The sequence below is a fragment of the Aethalodelphis obliquidens genome, unplaced genomic scaffold, assembly GCF_003676395.1.
Source record: "Aethalodelphis obliquidens isolate GAN/ISIS:26980383/991018 unplaced genomic scaffold, ASM367639v1 scaffold3, whole genome shotgun sequence".
NCBI lineage: Eukaryota > Metazoa > Chordata > Mammalia > Artiodactyla > Delphinidae > Aethalodelphis > Aethalodelphis obliquidens.
This window is the reverse complement of record NW_020837947.1, coordinates 48,159,945-48,177,528: the sequence shown is the minus strand read 5'-3', so window position 1 is coordinate 48,177,528 and position 17,584 is coordinate 48,159,945. Positions and strand designations below refer to the sequence as shown.

General features: G+C 38.1%; 1 protein-coding gene across 3 annotated transcripts in view; it reads right to left on the bottom strand.

Moving 5' to 3' along the window:
- Window positions 1–1,530: 1,530 nt before the first annotated feature.
- Window positions 1,531–17,584, bottom strand: part of CDK19 (cyclin dependent kinase 19) — a 179,577-nt gene continuing 163,523 nt past the window's right edge. For 2 of the 3 annotated variants that reach the window (XM_027088689.1, XM_027088703.1), the window contains 7 exons: window positions 15,775–15,918; window positions 15,537–15,606; window positions 11,280–11,352; window positions 10,790–10,887; window positions 9,927–10,005; window positions 9,047–9,313; window positions 1,531–5,854 (listed from right to left, as the gene is read on the bottom strand). In XM_027088689.1, the coding sequence (XP_026944490.1) occupies window positions 5,723–5,854; window positions 9,047–9,313; window positions 9,927–10,005; window positions 10,790–10,887; window positions 11,280–11,352; window positions 15,537–15,606; window positions 15,775–15,918 (863 nt within the window). In that variant the 3' untranslated portion in view covers window positions 1,531–5,722. The remainder of the gene's footprint in view (window positions 5,855–9,046; window positions 9,314–9,926; window positions 10,006–10,789; window positions 10,888–11,279; window positions 11,353–15,536; window positions 15,607–15,774; window positions 15,919–17,584) is intronic. The other variant, XM_027088697.1, reaches the window with a different exon arrangement.

The following is a 17,584-nucleotide window of genomic DNA, read 5'->3' as shown; positions in this document are numbered from 1 at the left end:
AGAAACTGACTCACAGATATAGAGAACTAGTGGTTACTAATGGGGAGAGGACAGGGAAGGGGAGAGGACAGGGAAGTGGCGAGGGGCAAGACAGAGGTAGGAGATTAAGAGGTACAAACTACTCTGTATAAAATAAATAAGCTACAAGGATATATTGTACAACACAGGGAATATAGCCAATATTTTATAATAACTACATAAATAGAGTATAACCTTTAAAAATTATGAATCACTATGTGGTACATCTGAAACATATAATATTATACATCAACTATACCTCAACAATAAATAAATAAATTTTTAAAAAGAAAAAAAAAGTAATGCCTATTTCTAGCATTTTCATTATTCATGGAACAAAAATATATTGGTTCATCCCTGTCCACATACAAATACAGCATATCAAGGAATTCTGTGCCGATGTACAAAACTGATGCTAATGACTCGCCATGTTAATTGTCTGCTCTGTGCTGGGCATCATGCCAGGTGCTAGGAGTGCAGGAGGAATAAAATCCAGACCCTTCACAAAGAATTTACAGTTGGCTAGGGAGACAGACCCATACTTTCAAGCTATTTTCCCAGGAGTGGCAAGGGGTTTGTGCAGTCGTCTGCTTTCTCTTACCCTGGTGGCTGCTTAGAAAAGCAGCTGTGGTCAAAGAGGTTTTCCAAGAGAAGCTCTACCCTGTAAGTATCACAGTATTAAATATACAGTCTGTGTCAAGCAGTGAAGCATTTGGACATGTGCAATATCTATTTTAAATAGAAATGAAGTTTTGTGTTTATGTCACTTAAACATTCTTCAGCTCACTCCATGATGCCTTTAACCATTGGAATAACCATAGAAAATTCATCAAGTAAGTTGTAAGAAGAGGCAGCCAGGTACAACAGAATGTCCTTATAAAAGGAGAAACTCCCATTGCCATTCTACCCACAAAATGCTGCCTATTTGTTTTTTCTAAAACATTCTAATTTTCTTTTATTTAATTTAATTAATTAATTTTTGGCTGTGTTGGGTCTTCATTGCTGCACGTGGGCTTTCTCTAGTTGCGGCGAGCAGGGGCTACTCTTCATTGCGGTGTGTGGGCTTCTCATTGCTGTGGCTTCTCTTGTTGCGGAGCATGGGCTCTAGGCGCACGGGCTTCAGTAGTTGTGGCACACGGGCTTAGTTACTCCGCGGCATGTGGGATCTTCCCGGACCAGGGCTTGAACCCCTGTCCCCTGCATTGGCAGGCGGATTCTTAACCACTGCGCCACCAGGGAAGCCCCCCCCCCTTTTTTTTTTTAAAGGATATTTCCCCTAGAGATGTTTTAAAAAACTGTCATTTTGCTTCTGAGGTATTTGCAAGCCTTGCCTCTTTGGTTTTTTGATGTCATAAGCATCCTGAATAAAATAACATACTGCAGCTCACAGGGAGACTTTGCATCTCTGCAGGACAAGTGTAATCTGAAAAGCTTCGAGGCACACACATAAAAATTTAACATTAAAAGTTGTTGTAGCAAGAGTTTTTCCTATATTTAAAAAATTCACACTGAAACAAGTCAATTAAATTTTATTACAACCAAGAATATAAAATAAATGCAATGTAATTTATTTTTGTCTTAACAGTCATTTCAGGAAGGATGTCAGGACAACTCAAAAGCGGGAAACACTCGGCTCCAAAGCAGCAGCTCATCCTGCACCCCGCGGAGCAAGCCTCGCTGGAAGGCAGGGTGCAGGGGCGGGGGGCAGCTGGCTCTGAGTGCACACCTCGCAGCAGTGTGTGGAAAGCACACACAGTCATGTCTATAATCGTATAAAGAGGGACGCGTGCAGAAAATGACTGAAAAAAGAGACGACGACAGGTACACTTCACAAATAGGAATTATGGGAAATACAAACTAGGCAGTTTAGAGAGGATATACTACATAACATATATAAAAAGTACTTTAAATTGTTAAAAAGGACATCTTCAGTCCAGATTTTGTGTAATACTTTTAGTGTCTACACAGACAAATCTTTAAAAAAATTAAATAGTATTAATTTACTAAATATTTAAGAGATAACAGTGCATTAAGGATTTTTTTTTCATATAATACATACATATCACTCCTTTGCAGTGATAGCACAGAAGAGTAAGTATGGCCTTAGGTACAACACATTTTTAAAAAATCCTAAAACAATGAACTTTGCTTTATGATATTTGTGACTATTCTTGAAGATTAAGGAAACCTAAACAGCTATGTTTTATATAAAATATTATTTATACTTGAATCCTTCAAGCCTCCTTTAGTCTAACTGCCATTTCACTGCCTTTCTCCATTCCCCAGAAAGATAACACCATAGAGGTTAGGATTCATAATTTTCATAGAATATTCCTTCATTGTATAGTTTCTGTTACATACAATTATTCAAAGCAGATTAAGCTGCAAGTCTTATTGTCCAACTATTTTTTCTTTTATCTTTAGCAGAGAAAACAGCATCCTTTTAGAGGCATACAACTAGCAGTTGCTTCACCAGGAATGAGGCAGTGAACACGTAAGCAAATGCCATCCCTTTCCATTCTTAAATGTAAATTGCGTTTACAAGAGCAAAGAGTAGTGCAGAAGTTCAAAGTTCTAAGTACTAAAGTTTTAAAACCACACAGATATAAAAATATACATGTCCTTGGTTTTTGTATGTTACTGCATGATCTACTTCATCATAAGGATTGTTTCAGCCTCATAGTATCAGTCCTGCCACCAGGCTACCTTACCCTTGACTCAGCTGTCCTGAAATCCTAGAATCCCTTTTCCCAAACACACAACTTACCAGAAAGCTAACTCGGAAACTGATTTGTACTGTGGAGTGCAGAAGACCTTCACTTTGCTTGCTTCCTTCCTTCCCATAACCTCCCCTGGTTTGGAAGTCCACCCTGCACTCTCAGGGGACATTGATGGTAATAAATTTTTAAAGAGGAATGGGGTCATTTGGGGACCAAAAAGGTAAATTTTAACCTCAAAAAGCTTCACAGGTCTCCTTCGAGGTCCCCCAGTTTTAGGGCCCATAAGTATGTTAAAGGCTTTGTTCCCCTTTACAAGGAAAAGGAAATTATGAACCAAAATTATTTCAAAGGGTAATGAGCACCAGTGGGCATCACCAACTCTCAGGCAAGAGCACAGGAGGAAAGGGCCAGTACCAGGGCAGTGACCAGAAACCCAGTCACACGTGTAATTGGCGTATCTGGCTAGATCCTGTGTGGAGAACACCGGGAGCAACTGAAAACATCCCCTCACGGTTTCTGTATCAGTTCTGCCACTAAAATTCACTACATACAAGGAAAGCAGGGTAGTCCCATGATCATACAAGTGCATATCATAAGGATTTATATCAAAGTTGCTTATAAAGTATTAAGGGGCATGATATTTTGGTTCATGCACATATTTGGGTTCGTCTTTTACTAAATGTAAGCTCTCCTTGAGGGCAGGAACAGAGCTTCTATTTTCACTGTAATTTCCTACAAACACTTAGTTGTGTTCTGCCTACAAGGGCCACCCAACTGTTGTTGAAAGGCTGCTGTGAACATTTCAAATATATATTAATGCCTGTGGTGATATTAATTGCTGGCTTTCTTGAAGGTAGACAAACATAGAAACCTCTCCATGACACTTGTTTATTACAGAGCAAAATTTGGAATAATAACTCTCTCTAAGTGGGTTTAGAAGTAAACGAATAGACCTTCATGTTCTAAGATGGTTTCATTTATGAGCCTGTCATCCCAGGAAAGCGTCCTGTCATGGAATCAATCATAAGCTCTTCAAGGACAGGAAGTAGGTCTTGCCCTTTGTGTCTCACCCCCCAGCATAATGCTGGGCACGAGGTAAGGGTGCAGTGAGCATCTGATGACAGTGAGGCTTCAGGTCCCAGGACAGAACTTTACTTGGGTAGCTACGTTATGCAGAGGGCTACTAATTTCTCATTTGCAAAAATGGAAGGGGTAAATTACTATGGAGACAATCAGAAATTCCTTCCAGTGGAGCATGTCAACAGTTTCATCTTCAGTGTTGATGAGTGTCACTGTATAGTCTTTGTTATTAATAAGCATTATTATGCTGAGATCAGTAAGGTCCTTGCTGGCTACAGGATCACATCAATAGTGCAAAATGTATACTGGCTTCTGTCTATAACTTATTTTACTTGTATATGGACCCAGAGTATCATAACCAGGTAGATAAGTTCACAAAGAAGAGTTAAAAAATGCATATAACTTGCATATACAATAATCAGCTATTTCTTCTAGCTCAAGAAAACATTAAAACGAGGCTGGTGCTGCTAGTAGCATTTAGAAGAACACAAGTTTCTTGCCCCTTACATTACAACGGGAGCTCTAAGTCTTTACATTTCCTTGTGACTCTGCTGAGCGTGCTTACGCTGGCTAAGAAAGAGCTCAGTCTCTAAGTCATAGATCATAGAAATGCAAATAGCACTTATCTAATAGGTCGTATACTATCTGCCCATAGTTTAGGCACAATTATTAAGTTTTCTCCTAGGGGCAAAAGAAAGCATTCAGTGCAATGAAAAGATTCTTGATAGAATTAAGTTTCAGTAATAACAGCAAAATTATGCATACATAATACATACTTTAAACATGAACAAAACCTAAATTTTTAACATGCTTTAAAAATAGTCACTCTATGTCTAATGCAAATACGAATGGAGAACACTGCTCTTTATTTTAAAAGCAGATTAATTTGCAGGCTTCTATTTGAGTACCCTTGATTATGTAAGAAAGTTACTCAAACTGACCCAGATGTGAAGAAACCAACAGTTCTTTAGAGAAGCCAACTTTATGTACAATACACACTAAAAGCTTTTCCTTCCCTTTGATCAACATTACTCCTTAAAGAAATCCTAGTGCAGTTAATATTCTCTTCAGTTTTCTGGTGTGGGTCACCAGAGGACTGTATTTCATCAAAGCTCTTGAAACCCTTTTTAAAGTAGACGTAAGCTACATGAAGGTTAAAATTATAATTCTTAATTACTGGATACTATTCAGAATAAGATGATTCTGGGAACTAAGTTCCATATGAATGGTTATATAAAAATTACCACGTACTTTAGTTCTTCATAGCATAAAGCATAGTAACTGCAAAGATCTAGGCTGTTTTTGGTTGCAGGTTCCCTCTGTACCACCATTTGTCTTTTTATTAGACCTTCCCTGAAACTAGAGAAATAAAAACGTAATAGTAAAGTACTGTGGGACAGTAACAGTTCCCATTTAAGACTTCCATGAGCAAAAGAGTTATATTCTGGGAAAACAACATAGTGCTTTAAAAGGTGCATATTTACCTGTGTTGCTAGATCAGTTCATGAAGTACAAAACTATACACCACTGGAATCCTGTTTCTAAAACATTAAAATCCTAGTAAAAGAGCTTTGAAAAGATAAATCATAGAGATTGCTACAGCATGAGAAAGGTGCACCAGGAAATCCTCCCCCAAAATGCTGAAGGTTACAGAAGTTAAGTGCTGGGATTAGATCAGACGCTTTATCAGAGAAGTCACAATGGAACACATGCAGGGAAAGGGTGCTGGGGAAACCACAAAAATCTTCTTTAAGTCAATAAAGACATCAGTCAGTCCTGCAAAATGCTCAGTAAATAGTTTTCCTCCTAAGTGGATGAGTTTTAAACAGCATCAGAGTTTGCATTTTTGGTTCTCTTCAATGCAGACGTCATATTGCTGGAGTCTGTGCTCTGGCTGTAGCGGGTCAGTAGCGGTGGGCCTGGTGAGATGGGTGGTACTGTGCGCTCTGCTGAGATGAGGAGGAATAGCCTAGTGAGCTCTGGGACTGAGAGGATCCCTGAACACTGCTTTGGTAATTCAGGCGCGAACTGGAGTGCTAGGAGAAGGAAACAGGAAAAGGGAGTGACTGATGGAGGAAGGGAACAGCTCAAGATGCTAATCACAACAGGACGGAGAGATGAGCCATTCTCATCAGAGGCTCTGGGTTCTGACCCATCGTAGCGACAGTTAATTTAGTTTGTTAATACATTTTGCTGACTTGACATCACAGCCTGCCACCACTGTTCTGGCATGCACGAAAGTTGGCTGGATTTCTTTGGAAGATAAGCTACACTGGCAACGAAAGGTAGAGGGGAAACTTAGACTAATTCTGGTTAGTTTCTCTTTGCATAACTGAGATTTGCAAACAGGAATAATCAGTTTGGCATATTGAATCGGTGTTCATAATGTATACTGATGTGCTGTTAGTTTTCTCATTATAAATAACAAAGTTGTTGTGATTAAGAAATCGTCTTTTAGAGAAAAGAGTTTTCAGCGGGAGAGGCTAGAGTGGCTTCAGCAGCATCACCTACATGACAGAGCCAGGCAAGGCTGGGCAGGGGTGGCAGCAATAAGTGCTTTTTATAAACTTCAGGTGACATTTATTTTTTTAATTATTTATTTATTTATTTGGCTGCACAGGGTCTTAGTTGCGGCACCCAGGATCTTTAGTTGTGGCATGAGGGATCTAGTTCCCTGACCAGGGATCGAACCCAGGCTCCCTGCATTGGGAGCGTGGAGTCTTAGCCACTGGACCACCAGAGAAGTCCTTCAGGTAACATTTAGAATTTTTAAAAATTTCATATGTGAAAATTCTCTCAAGGGAAGGCTGGGACAAATGTATTTCAGTTCAATGTATTTTTATTACCTTAAGTGAAACATTCATCTTCATAGTACCAAGGGCAAATATGAAAAAAATATGTAAAAGAAAATTCACCTATAGAATAAGAACAGGGTGCCTGGTTAAATATAAGCATAGCTGGAACCAGTGTCTTTGGCTATGCCCAGAAGGCTGGTTCTTCCTGTGAGCGAAGTGGGAAAGATCATATGTAATAAAGCTATTACTTGGAGTTAAAAATGTAAATGACCTTGAGGTGGCACTGGCGGTTTGCGGAAGGACAAATAAGCAAGCGTGCCCCACTCAGTGCACAAGAGGCAGCCAAGCTGGACTTGCAACATCGGGTCCAAGACAACAGAGCAATAAGATAGTCTTGGTTAAAAATAATCTCGCTTAACTCCTTCCTGTGTTACACAACTCTGACGAGTTGTGTTGTTTTAAGAAGCCTTTCCAGATTCTAACTATGTTTTATTGTCAGTTTATTATGGAAAAAAAAAATGTCCTTTCCATTCACAAGGCCTGCAGTTGCTGAGCTGGCTACGACTGCTTTCACTTTAGCTGATTAGACTCAGCATAATAGCTCCTCCGTACTAGATAAAGAACAAATGTGTTGATAATATGAGAGTTGCAGACAGGTGCAATGGGACTCCCTCACCCCTCATGCTAGTCTTTCCAACTAACTAGCTGAGAAAGCTACCCATTTCACAGATATGCTATTTTATTTTTAAGTAGACAGCTCAGTATGGACAAAGAAAAGCATTTGAAGAACTCCTGGATTTGAAAGGAATAAATACAATAGCTAAGTAATCTGTCCATGATCGACTATAATCAGGTTAATATAACACAATCAGAGACACAAAGATGAGCCAGTATATAGTAAAGGTTTGTTGCTCATATAATAAGAATAAACTAATGTTAGGGGGAAAACTGACTTTATAGTAAAATTCAAATATGTTCATGACTACTACCCAAATAGCAAGCTGTTTTTAGCAGATCAAACTGATGCCTTGATTACTTTAATTGGAACCAATGGAAGTGCTATTATATACTCCTCTGCTTGCAGGGAATCTTCCAAGATAAGTTCTCAAAGTAGCTGTGCTGAGATATTCAGAATGTAAAGCCAGTTAGACAGCTATTTATTATGTCTTTCTTGTTAATGTTTCTCTTGTTTCCAGTTCCTAATCAGTGAGTTTATGTCTTCCTTGCCCATGGTTTTGTTTTCTGTTATCTATCTCCTGTGTGCTTCTTCTCCACCAGTTCCCTGAGGGACTGTGGTTCTAAACCTTTTTTTTTTAACCTTTAAATTCCTTTCCCTTCTTAGATCTTTTCTTACCTTGTTACTACCTTGAAAACTTTTTTTTCTCCCAAGAATCCCTACAGTTTTCATCAGTATTTTTACCTCTCTCTCCAAATACCAATCCTTAGACTTTTTTCCTTTAATTTCCTGAATTGGTAATACAATTGTAGTTTTCTTTTAAATCTTAATAACAAAATGTATTTTCTAGCCTCAAAATTATTTCTAGTGAGATTTAACAGTTATTCCTGAGAAGTCTCAATCTTAGTCCCTTTCTCTTCTATGTTTATGTGGCTACTTACTGATTATTTCCTCCCAGTGATGGCAGATCCTTCTGAAGTATGCTGCTTACTTTTTTCAAAATAAGCCGCCATTCCTCTCCCTTTTCAATTGCTTACCTATCTAGGTATCTTTTTCTGACTCAAACCTGATAGGCAGCTGTAAGGGTAAAATGAGACATTTTCTTTGAGGAGGAGCTGCCTGCCTCACCTTCCCTCCTCAGGGTTTTAGGATAATCAAATCAAGAAACAAAATATCTTGCAATTACATGAAATGACAAAAATCTTCATTTTCATATAATGCCCTAGAAACAGGATTGTACAGTTTGTACAGTCAAACTTTAGAGTTAAGTACCACTTAATTCTAAAAGGATCTACTATAAGTCTACTTCCCATTTTATAAAACGTATTGTTAAAAAAGAGACGACAGGCTCAAAATGGAGTCACTTGTGCTAAGCCCACATCACCAAACTGAGACAGTGCCTAACCTAACTGCAGTTTCAGCCCCTCCCAGGAATGTACTCCTCCCCAGTCAGTCTGGAATCTCCTAGTCAGCATTAGAGAAGTAATCTACTTGGTAGACTCCTGTAGTCCCCAAAGGAAGGTTCCCCGGGCCTGAAACAATCATCTCTCTGTTAGTGTCCTTGTCCCACCTCCTTCTGCTGATAAACGTCTTCCATTTTGTACAGCTCTTCAGAGCTTCTCTGTATTTGCTAGGGGAGATGCTACCTGACACATGAATCACTGAATATAGCCAATAAGACCTTTAAAATTTACTCAGTTGCATTTAGTTTTTTAACAGTATATGAAAATTAAAAAGTACAAAATTCAGGGGAGTACCTGATAATCTGACGGCATTACAGGCCCGCCTGAGTTTGTGCCTGAAGGCCCTAGCCGCGGTTTCTTGTTTGGAGGCACCTGATTAAGGCCGGAGTCCTGACTGTGCTGCAGCCCTGCTCCGGCGGCCCCGGGCCCCGCCCCGGCCCCTCCTGCAGTCCCGTTGGCCTGGGTGCTGTTCTGCTGCTGCGGGGCTGCCTGTGGAGGGGCTGCTGCCTGCTGCGGCGGGGCTGCGGGCTGCGGATGTTGGTTCTGCTGCTGTTGCTGATTCTTGTAGAGAGGGAAAAAAAGCAAGCTTGCTGTGGAACTAAATTACATCTTCCATGACACGATATGCACATGAGACTGCTGACCAACCTGGGGAGGGACCTCTGTGGGACACCAAAGTGACTGGAATGACCAGAGAATGGAGCAGCCAGGGAATACAGCAGCTCCAGAAGTCAAAGTACTGAGCCCCGAACAGGACCCGTTCTCTGAAGTTCATTTAGATTTGCACAGTAACCCTCCAAGTCAGTCACAGACATCCCACTGAAGAGCACAGGCACACAGGAAATAGCAACTCATTAAAACAGCTATAATAGTCTTTTCAATCAATTTGGAAAAGTAGGGCTGTGTGGGGAGGAGTCAACTGCAATCAAACAATAGAGCGATGCTTTAAAAGCAGCCTGCATAAAGTGACGGCAATGACATGAACCAACAAAAAGCAAGAATTAAGAATCAGGGAATAAAACAGGCAATAGAACGAATCAGGAAGTTCATTTATCTGTGAATGCATATTTCAAATCGCAAAGTACATCTACAATAAAGTAAGTACATAATTAAATAAAAGGCAGTTAAATATATGGGAATTATTAAATTATCCATTCCTAAGTGCAGTATATACCTTGTCACCTTTCTCTTCAGGTTCATCTTCATTAAGGAATTCTCGTTTGGGGTATGGAATCTGGCAGCCAGCAAACACACTAAAAACCATGAAAAGGAAAAAAAAAGAATTCATGTCATGACGTAAAATCTACAATGTCACTGACCTTGTTCATTTAAAATTCCACTATTTTTTCTTAAAAAAAATTTTTTTTCTTAAAAAAAATTCCCCTTTTTTTCCCTACTCTTCATCTGTGGCTGGTTATGCCTCTCAACACAATTTAAGCAATAAGAAAAGAACAATTTGTCATCTAAGTTTTACATGAATTGCCACTTTCAATAACAAATCTTAACTGTGGTTATAGCTAGTTGACATATATGACATAGAAATTTCTCCACACAAACTTCATCAGCACTAAGAACAACTGAATGTGTGTTTGCTTCAACAGTGAAAATAATTTTCTCAAGAAAAGCTGCACCTCTAATAAATCCAAGCACAATTTATATATGTGGGTGTAACAAGGATGGGGAAGTGGAGGAGTCTGGTTGTACAGTAGACACACAGAATTTTAAAATCTCAGTTCCCTACTGATTTGGTGTGAACTGTTCTGGCTGACCGATCTATAAAAGTCTCCTCTGTTCTCAGCTTTAGTTTTCATCTGTAAAACGGATTAATGGTCATTCCTAAAATACTTGTTTTCATTCACACCTCTCTACAGCTTTGCCTGTTTCAAAATACAGGACCTCCCTCTTGACTAGTTTTTCTCTGCAGCAGTATTAACAAAGAAAGTAAAATACTTCAGTAACAAGTGCTTCTCTTGCTTTCAGCCACCATCCAACATCCTCAGCCTGGAGCAAAGCACACAGAAAAGGAAGGATACATACTCTAATGTCGGCAAGGGGTCCTCCTGAAAATAGGGATCCTGCAGAGCCTGCTCTGAGGTAATTCTCTTGGTTGGATCCATAGTAAGGAGTTTCTGAAGCTTGAATAACACATAAGAAATTGACAGCCATGAAAAGTTTGTTTCCAGGTCAATGTTTTGACTTTTGTGTTAATGTCTAATAGAATATCAAATGCCATTTTGTATAGCTCACCACAATATTAATACACTAGACACATTTATGTGAGACTAGCAGAAATCATTAGCATTAGAGCCCTTTTAGAATTTAATTTTTTTCTGCTGATAAACCACTGGACAAGGCTAAAAGTCAAGGGTGACATCTCAAAAGAGAAAGATTTAATTTTGCCCCAGCATCCACCAATTTCCTTTCTTTCTAAAGAGGAGGAAGAGCTGGGACAATTCCGTGGTAAGCAGGGTGGGGTGAGGGCTGTGCTAAAGGATCCAAGTTCCCAGTCTGGGAGAGATGCACCTACCAAGAGGAACACTTTGCTGTCAGGCTTGACCTTGTGTTTCTCCATGTACTTTATGAGGCTACTGTTGGCGTACCTGTAGACATGAGAATCACACACTATTAAGAACACTCACACAATTTACAATTTTTAATGGAAAGTTCCAAGATTGGTTTTCCTATATGGTATGTGTTAAGTTAAGCCATTGTTTTCTCTAATTAAAAAGGAACACATAACCAAATGTTGGTAAATGTGTGAAGAAATAAGAATTGTTACACACAGCATGTAGGAGTTTATATTGTTACAATTACTTTGTAAGATAATGACTCATGAACTATAAGAGTTGAAAATGTGAGTATCCTGTGACCCAGCAATTCCTTTCCTAGGTACATACTCTATATCAGGATATCAACTCCTCAAGCTGAAGGGTGAGTAAATGGGTATTATTCATTTTATTATTCTAAATAGACTACATACTTTCATCATATATATTCTTTCCTATATATGAAATACTTCAAATTAAAAAGGTCAAAAAATAGGTGATATATGTTCATGGTAGAAAATTTAGAGAATATAGAAAAGCATAAAGAAAAAAATTGAAATCACTCATAATCAACCTAGCAGGAATAAAAAAACACTGTCATCAAGATTTTGATAATTTTCTTTTGTCCTTTTTTCATGCATATATATGATACAAACACAGGCATTTTTGTCTTTATAAAATTAGAATCATACTATATAAATTGTGCTAACTTTTTTCACTTAATATTGTTTCATAAACATTTTTCCTTGCCAAATGCTCTTTAAACTTATTATTTGTACTGAATGTATATTTTCTACTGTTACTAACGACGTTTGTTTCACAACAGTTGTAAAACGCAGGTTCTTGAAGGTCAATCTAGTACACATGTAGGGAGACAATACTGCATGGCAGGTGAGAATCAGAGACCCCTACCAGACCCTGGCACAATCATTTACCAATTGTGTGATCTTGGGCAGTTAGTTAACCTCTAGGAAAGCCTTAGGTGCCTCATCTTAGCTATGTGTGGCTGCTTTGACTGCCTTCTCAGGATAAATTCTTAGAATTATTAGGTCAAAGGGTATGTACATTTCAAAGCCTTCTTGCTACACAAACCTGGCCCTCAGACCAGAAGCATGGGCACCAGAGAGCCTGCAGTAGGAATGCATGTACTCAGGCCCTATCCCAGATTCTGAATCACAATCCGCATTTTTAACAAGGTCTCCATGTGATTTGTAGGTACATTAAAGTTTGAGAAGCATTCATTCTCTCACCAGTAGCATATATGTAAGCGTGCCCATTTATTATATTACCCTTGCCAACACTAGGTATTTTAAAAAATCTTTGCCATGTATATTAATTTAACAATTATTTTCCTCCAATACCAGGAACATTTTTATTGGCAAGGTAGCCATTAAGTTTGGTAATGGAAAGAAACTTTAAAGTTTATGTAGAAATGGAGTCTGTCAACATGGCTTTAGTCTTTATGTTGAATCAACTGATTTCTTGGGTTAACTCCAGATTCTAGGTTATTTGTTTCTATCATAATATAAAAGGTCTTGAAGTTGAGAAATCCTATTGCTCAATTCCCATTGTGGTTTCTTATTTTTCCTAGTATTAAAGCTAAGATAAATTCTTTGTCATTTTCTGAATTATCCTCTTCCAGATTTGCTACAGTTTAAGAGCTGAACAGTTTTCGAAGTGACTCAAACTTTTTATATACATTATAAAGCATTTTATCAGACCATGTTTATTCAAACATTCAATTTTTAAAGTCAACTTATTTCCTTTTAATTCTATTTTCACCTTGCCTTCTAATGAGCTAGTAAGAGCTGACAGCTGACATTGGAAAGATTACAGCAACTTCTGTTGTTATCCTTCACAATTCACTTTAAGGGTAATTTTTTTGGTTCTTTTTATCTAATATAAACAAGTTATTATTCGTTTACTTTTTATGTCATCTGATATAATATTTTCTGGAATTTTTTTCTTTATTATACTTTGACATGTATGTATTGTATTAGATTTAGCTAATTTTTAATAAATTCCTTCTTGTCTTATGCATCAGTAGCCTGATTTTATGTGGATAAAATTGTCTGCTTAGGAAGTATGGCTCTTATCTCTGAACTTTTCCTATTACCTTTCTAACTGAATTTCAGTTATCTTTTAAAATTTCTCTCCTTTTATCTCTGGTTATTGTAAATACTATCATTTTATGTAAAATTCTTCCTCTGGCCTTTAAATACTGAGATAAAATGTTAAGTGCCTTCATTAATTTTCTCTATCTTTTATATTACTAGTGTATCTTCAATTACTTGAACCACTTTCTTTTCTTTTTTTTTTTTTTTTTTTTTTTTTGTTTGGTGGGTTCTTACTTTTTTTGCCTCTCCCGTTGCGGAGCACAGGCTCCGGACGCGCAGGCTCAGTGGCCATGGCTCACGGGCCCAGCCGCTCCGCAGCATGTGGGATCTTCCCGGACCGGGGCAGGAACCCGTGTCCCCTGCATCGGCAGGTGGACTCTCAACCACTGCGCCACCAGGGAAGCCCGAACCACTTTCATTTAATACCCATTTGACAAGTAACTAATGAGACTGCACTATGTACCAGGCCCTGGGGATACCTATAATGGTGTATAAAATAGGCACCATCCATATTCTAGAGGGAAAGATGGTAACTGTTCAAAAGCCAACTGCAGAGCAAAGTGATCAGTGCCAAGAGAAGCAGCACAGGATATGCTATGGGAGTACAGAGGGGAAGCACCTAACTCAGACTAGCAGGTCAAGGGGAAATCTCGTCAGGATAGAAAGGATAAATAAAGGAGTTAATCGGATGAAATAGGTGGGAGGAAAATATATCCCAGACTGAAGGAACAGCATGTGTAAAAATCCAGAGGTCAAAGAAAACTTAGGGGTTTTGAGGCTCTTAAAGAAATTCATGATGTCTAGGCTATAGAGTACAAAGTGGACAGAGGTTTAGGAGATGAACTTGGTGATGTAGAAGCCAAGGCTCTGTAAGCTATATTAAGAAATTGAGAGCAATGGTGAATTAAGAGCAACTTGAAGACTGACATGATCAAATGTGCTTCTGGCAATGACTGCAGTACAGACAGTGAGGTGGAGTGAAGACTGAAGGTAGAAATCACTTAGGAGGCCGCTGCAGGATTCCAGGCGAGAGACAGTGGTGGTCTGGCCTACAACAGTGGAACGGTAGATGGAGAGAAATACAAAGATCCAAAGGATATTTAGAACAAAGAATTTACTGGATTTGCTAATTGTTTAGACACTGGGGGGTAAAATGGAAGACAGTGAGATAGAAGAAGGATCAGGGATTTGGCTTGAACAATCAGATGATCATGGAGCTATTTCCTAAGATAAGAAATATAGTGGGAGGAGAGGTTTAGGAGGACAGATGATGAGTTCAGTTTTGGACATGTATTTTGAAGTATTTATGGGACATTCAACTTGGGATTCCATAAGGCAATTAGATAAATGGGTCTGAAACTTGGGAAAGAGATCTGAGTAGGATGTATAAACTGGGAGCTATCAGCATAACTGATGGTACATTGTGGCCATCAAAATTACGGAGACTGCCTGGGGAAATGTCTAGAGTGAGAAGGGAGCCCAATTCAGACCCTTGAGCAATGTCAGTGCTCTCTTTAAGGGATGAAAAGAGGCAAGGACCCTACCAAGGACTGTGTAAAAGAGAGGCCCAAAATGATTAGTGCCATTCCCTGCTTCTCTTTATGAAGTCTGCTTTTGTTCCTACAAGCCATCCAGTCCTGAAATTTTTCTGTTAAGTTGCCCAAGAGAGAACCTCTTCCATCTTTTCCTCTAGGTGTGCACATTTATAACAGACTTCTCTCACTTCTACTCAGCATACATGTCCCCATCAGTTTGTTTTACTCAAATCCCAGGCCATGTGTTCTTCCTCCTGCCACCCTTCCCGGTTGCCTAGCCCAGCATTTCAGTCACCAGTCATTAGTTAGATAAAGACAAAATCATAGTTGTGGCCTTGAACTGAGCCTTTATCAAGCTAAAACAGAAGAGACATTTAAACTATCCACTGACCCTTAAATTCTTAAAAGTTTTTAAATACTACAGCCTAAGCCTGGCATATATGTTAACAACATCTGGAATATCTTCTTTAAATCATAAACGTAATTAATACACTAAAATCTAAGTTTCTGGTTGAAATAATATCTTTTTAAAAAAGGATTAATATTCCCATTGAATATTACTTATATGTAATATGGAATTACTTACGTTGTTCTTCTAAAGTCTTTTTGAAGTGTGGGGTATTCTGGCATCTTTCTAATATCTTCCCAGTCTTTATCTTACAAAAAATATTGAATATTGTTATAGGAAATAGTGTTACTTATCAAAAATCTAGTTATTTTAGCTTAAAAATACATATTAAAACTAAATATACATTAAAATATGCTTTTCAAAAAGAATGTTTTTGAAATATGACTCATTATTTTGAAATAAATAAATAAATTACCTGCAGGAAACCCCATGACACTAAATATCCGATCTAGTTGATCATGATGAAAGGGATTGCTTGTTTTTATATCTTCCTGACGACAGTGAAAAATAGGTTCTGAAGTCAACAATTCAGCAAATATGCAACCTATTGCCCATATGTCTATAAAGGAAGAAAAACAAGTTTTTGCACACATTTATTATATTTCTTTGGTCATAATTTCTGGGTATAATCACAACCTACACATAAAAATACTTTTGGGGGTAGGGGGATGGACGAAATAGGTAAAAGGGATTAAGAGGTACAAACTTCCAGCTATAAAAAAGTCAGAGGGATGTAATGTACACATAGGGAATACAGTCGATGATACTGTAACAACTTTGTATGGTGACAGATGGTAACTGGACTTATTGTGATTATTTTATAATGTATAAAAATATCAAATCACTATGTTGTACATGTTAAACTAATATAACATTGTATATCAAGTATAACTTTTATAAAGTAAAGTATCCCCAAAATAAAAAAAATTTTTTTAAACTTTTCAGTGAAGCAATACACAAAATACAATAAGTATATTAAGAAAACATATATATCACATGAAATAGCTGTATCATCATATAACATACTGAAAGCCAAATAAAATACATTTTCTTGTAAATTTCCTGATCAAGATAAGCTTGGGAAACTCAATTTAGCAAGCAATGCATTTACATTTAGGCAAAAGCCTTTCAAACCACTATTAATAATTTAATCGCCAAAGGAGTCAACTGATAACCTACTACAAGGCATAATACTCAAGATCTGACAGACTGAAATAATATCATCATCAGGTGCGGTGATACATTTCTTTAAAGCAATCAAATGCATAATGACAGAGCAGAATTTCTGAGCTGTCAGTCTAGACAGACAGTACAGATCGCACAAGATGATTTGGAAAAACTCAACTTTTGTCTGAAAGACACCAGCTTCAGTTTTTTCAACAAACAGTGAGCTCTAGAAGCTGATAAATACAAGTATATATAGACACTGTACGACACCAGTAGAGGTAGATGTGATCCGAACATATTCACTTAGATGGTGCCCCAACTCTCCAATGTGCCAAGATAAAATTAGGCATCTTTCAAAGTTTTATTAACTATTTCAAATAACCAGTTATGGATTATTCTATTTGGATTTTATACATTGAAAGACTATAATAGTTTTAATTTAGATTCTAAGAGTATAATGTTATATTCACAATGTTTTGCCAAATGTACATGTGAATTTTTGTAAGATGTATGTTCATACTCACCCACTTAAATAAATGCTGTTTAATAAGTATTTTAAGTATTTTATTTATTTTTTTAAATAAATGCTGTTTAATAAGTATTTTTTTTAAAAAACAACACACAGGACTTCCCTGGTGGCACGGTGGTTAAGAATCCACTTGCCACTGCAGGGGACACGGGTTCGATCCCTGGTCCGGGAAGATCCCACATGCCGCGAAGCAACTAAGCCCATGCACCACAACTACTGAGCTTGCGCTCTGGAGCCCGTGAGCCACAACTACGGAGCCCACGTGCCATAACTACTGACACTCGTGCGCCTAGAGCCCGTGCTCCGCAACAAGACAATCCACCACAATGAGAAGTCCTCGCACCACAACGAAGAGTAGCCCCTGCTCGCCACAACTAGAGAAAGCCCACGAGCAGCAATAAAGACCCAATGCAGCCATAAATAAATAAATTAATTAATTAATTAAAAAAAAAGAATGAGTGAATGTGTGTGTATTTATTACATCTGCTATGAATACACTTCAAGCCTAAAGATAACTAATGTGGGGATT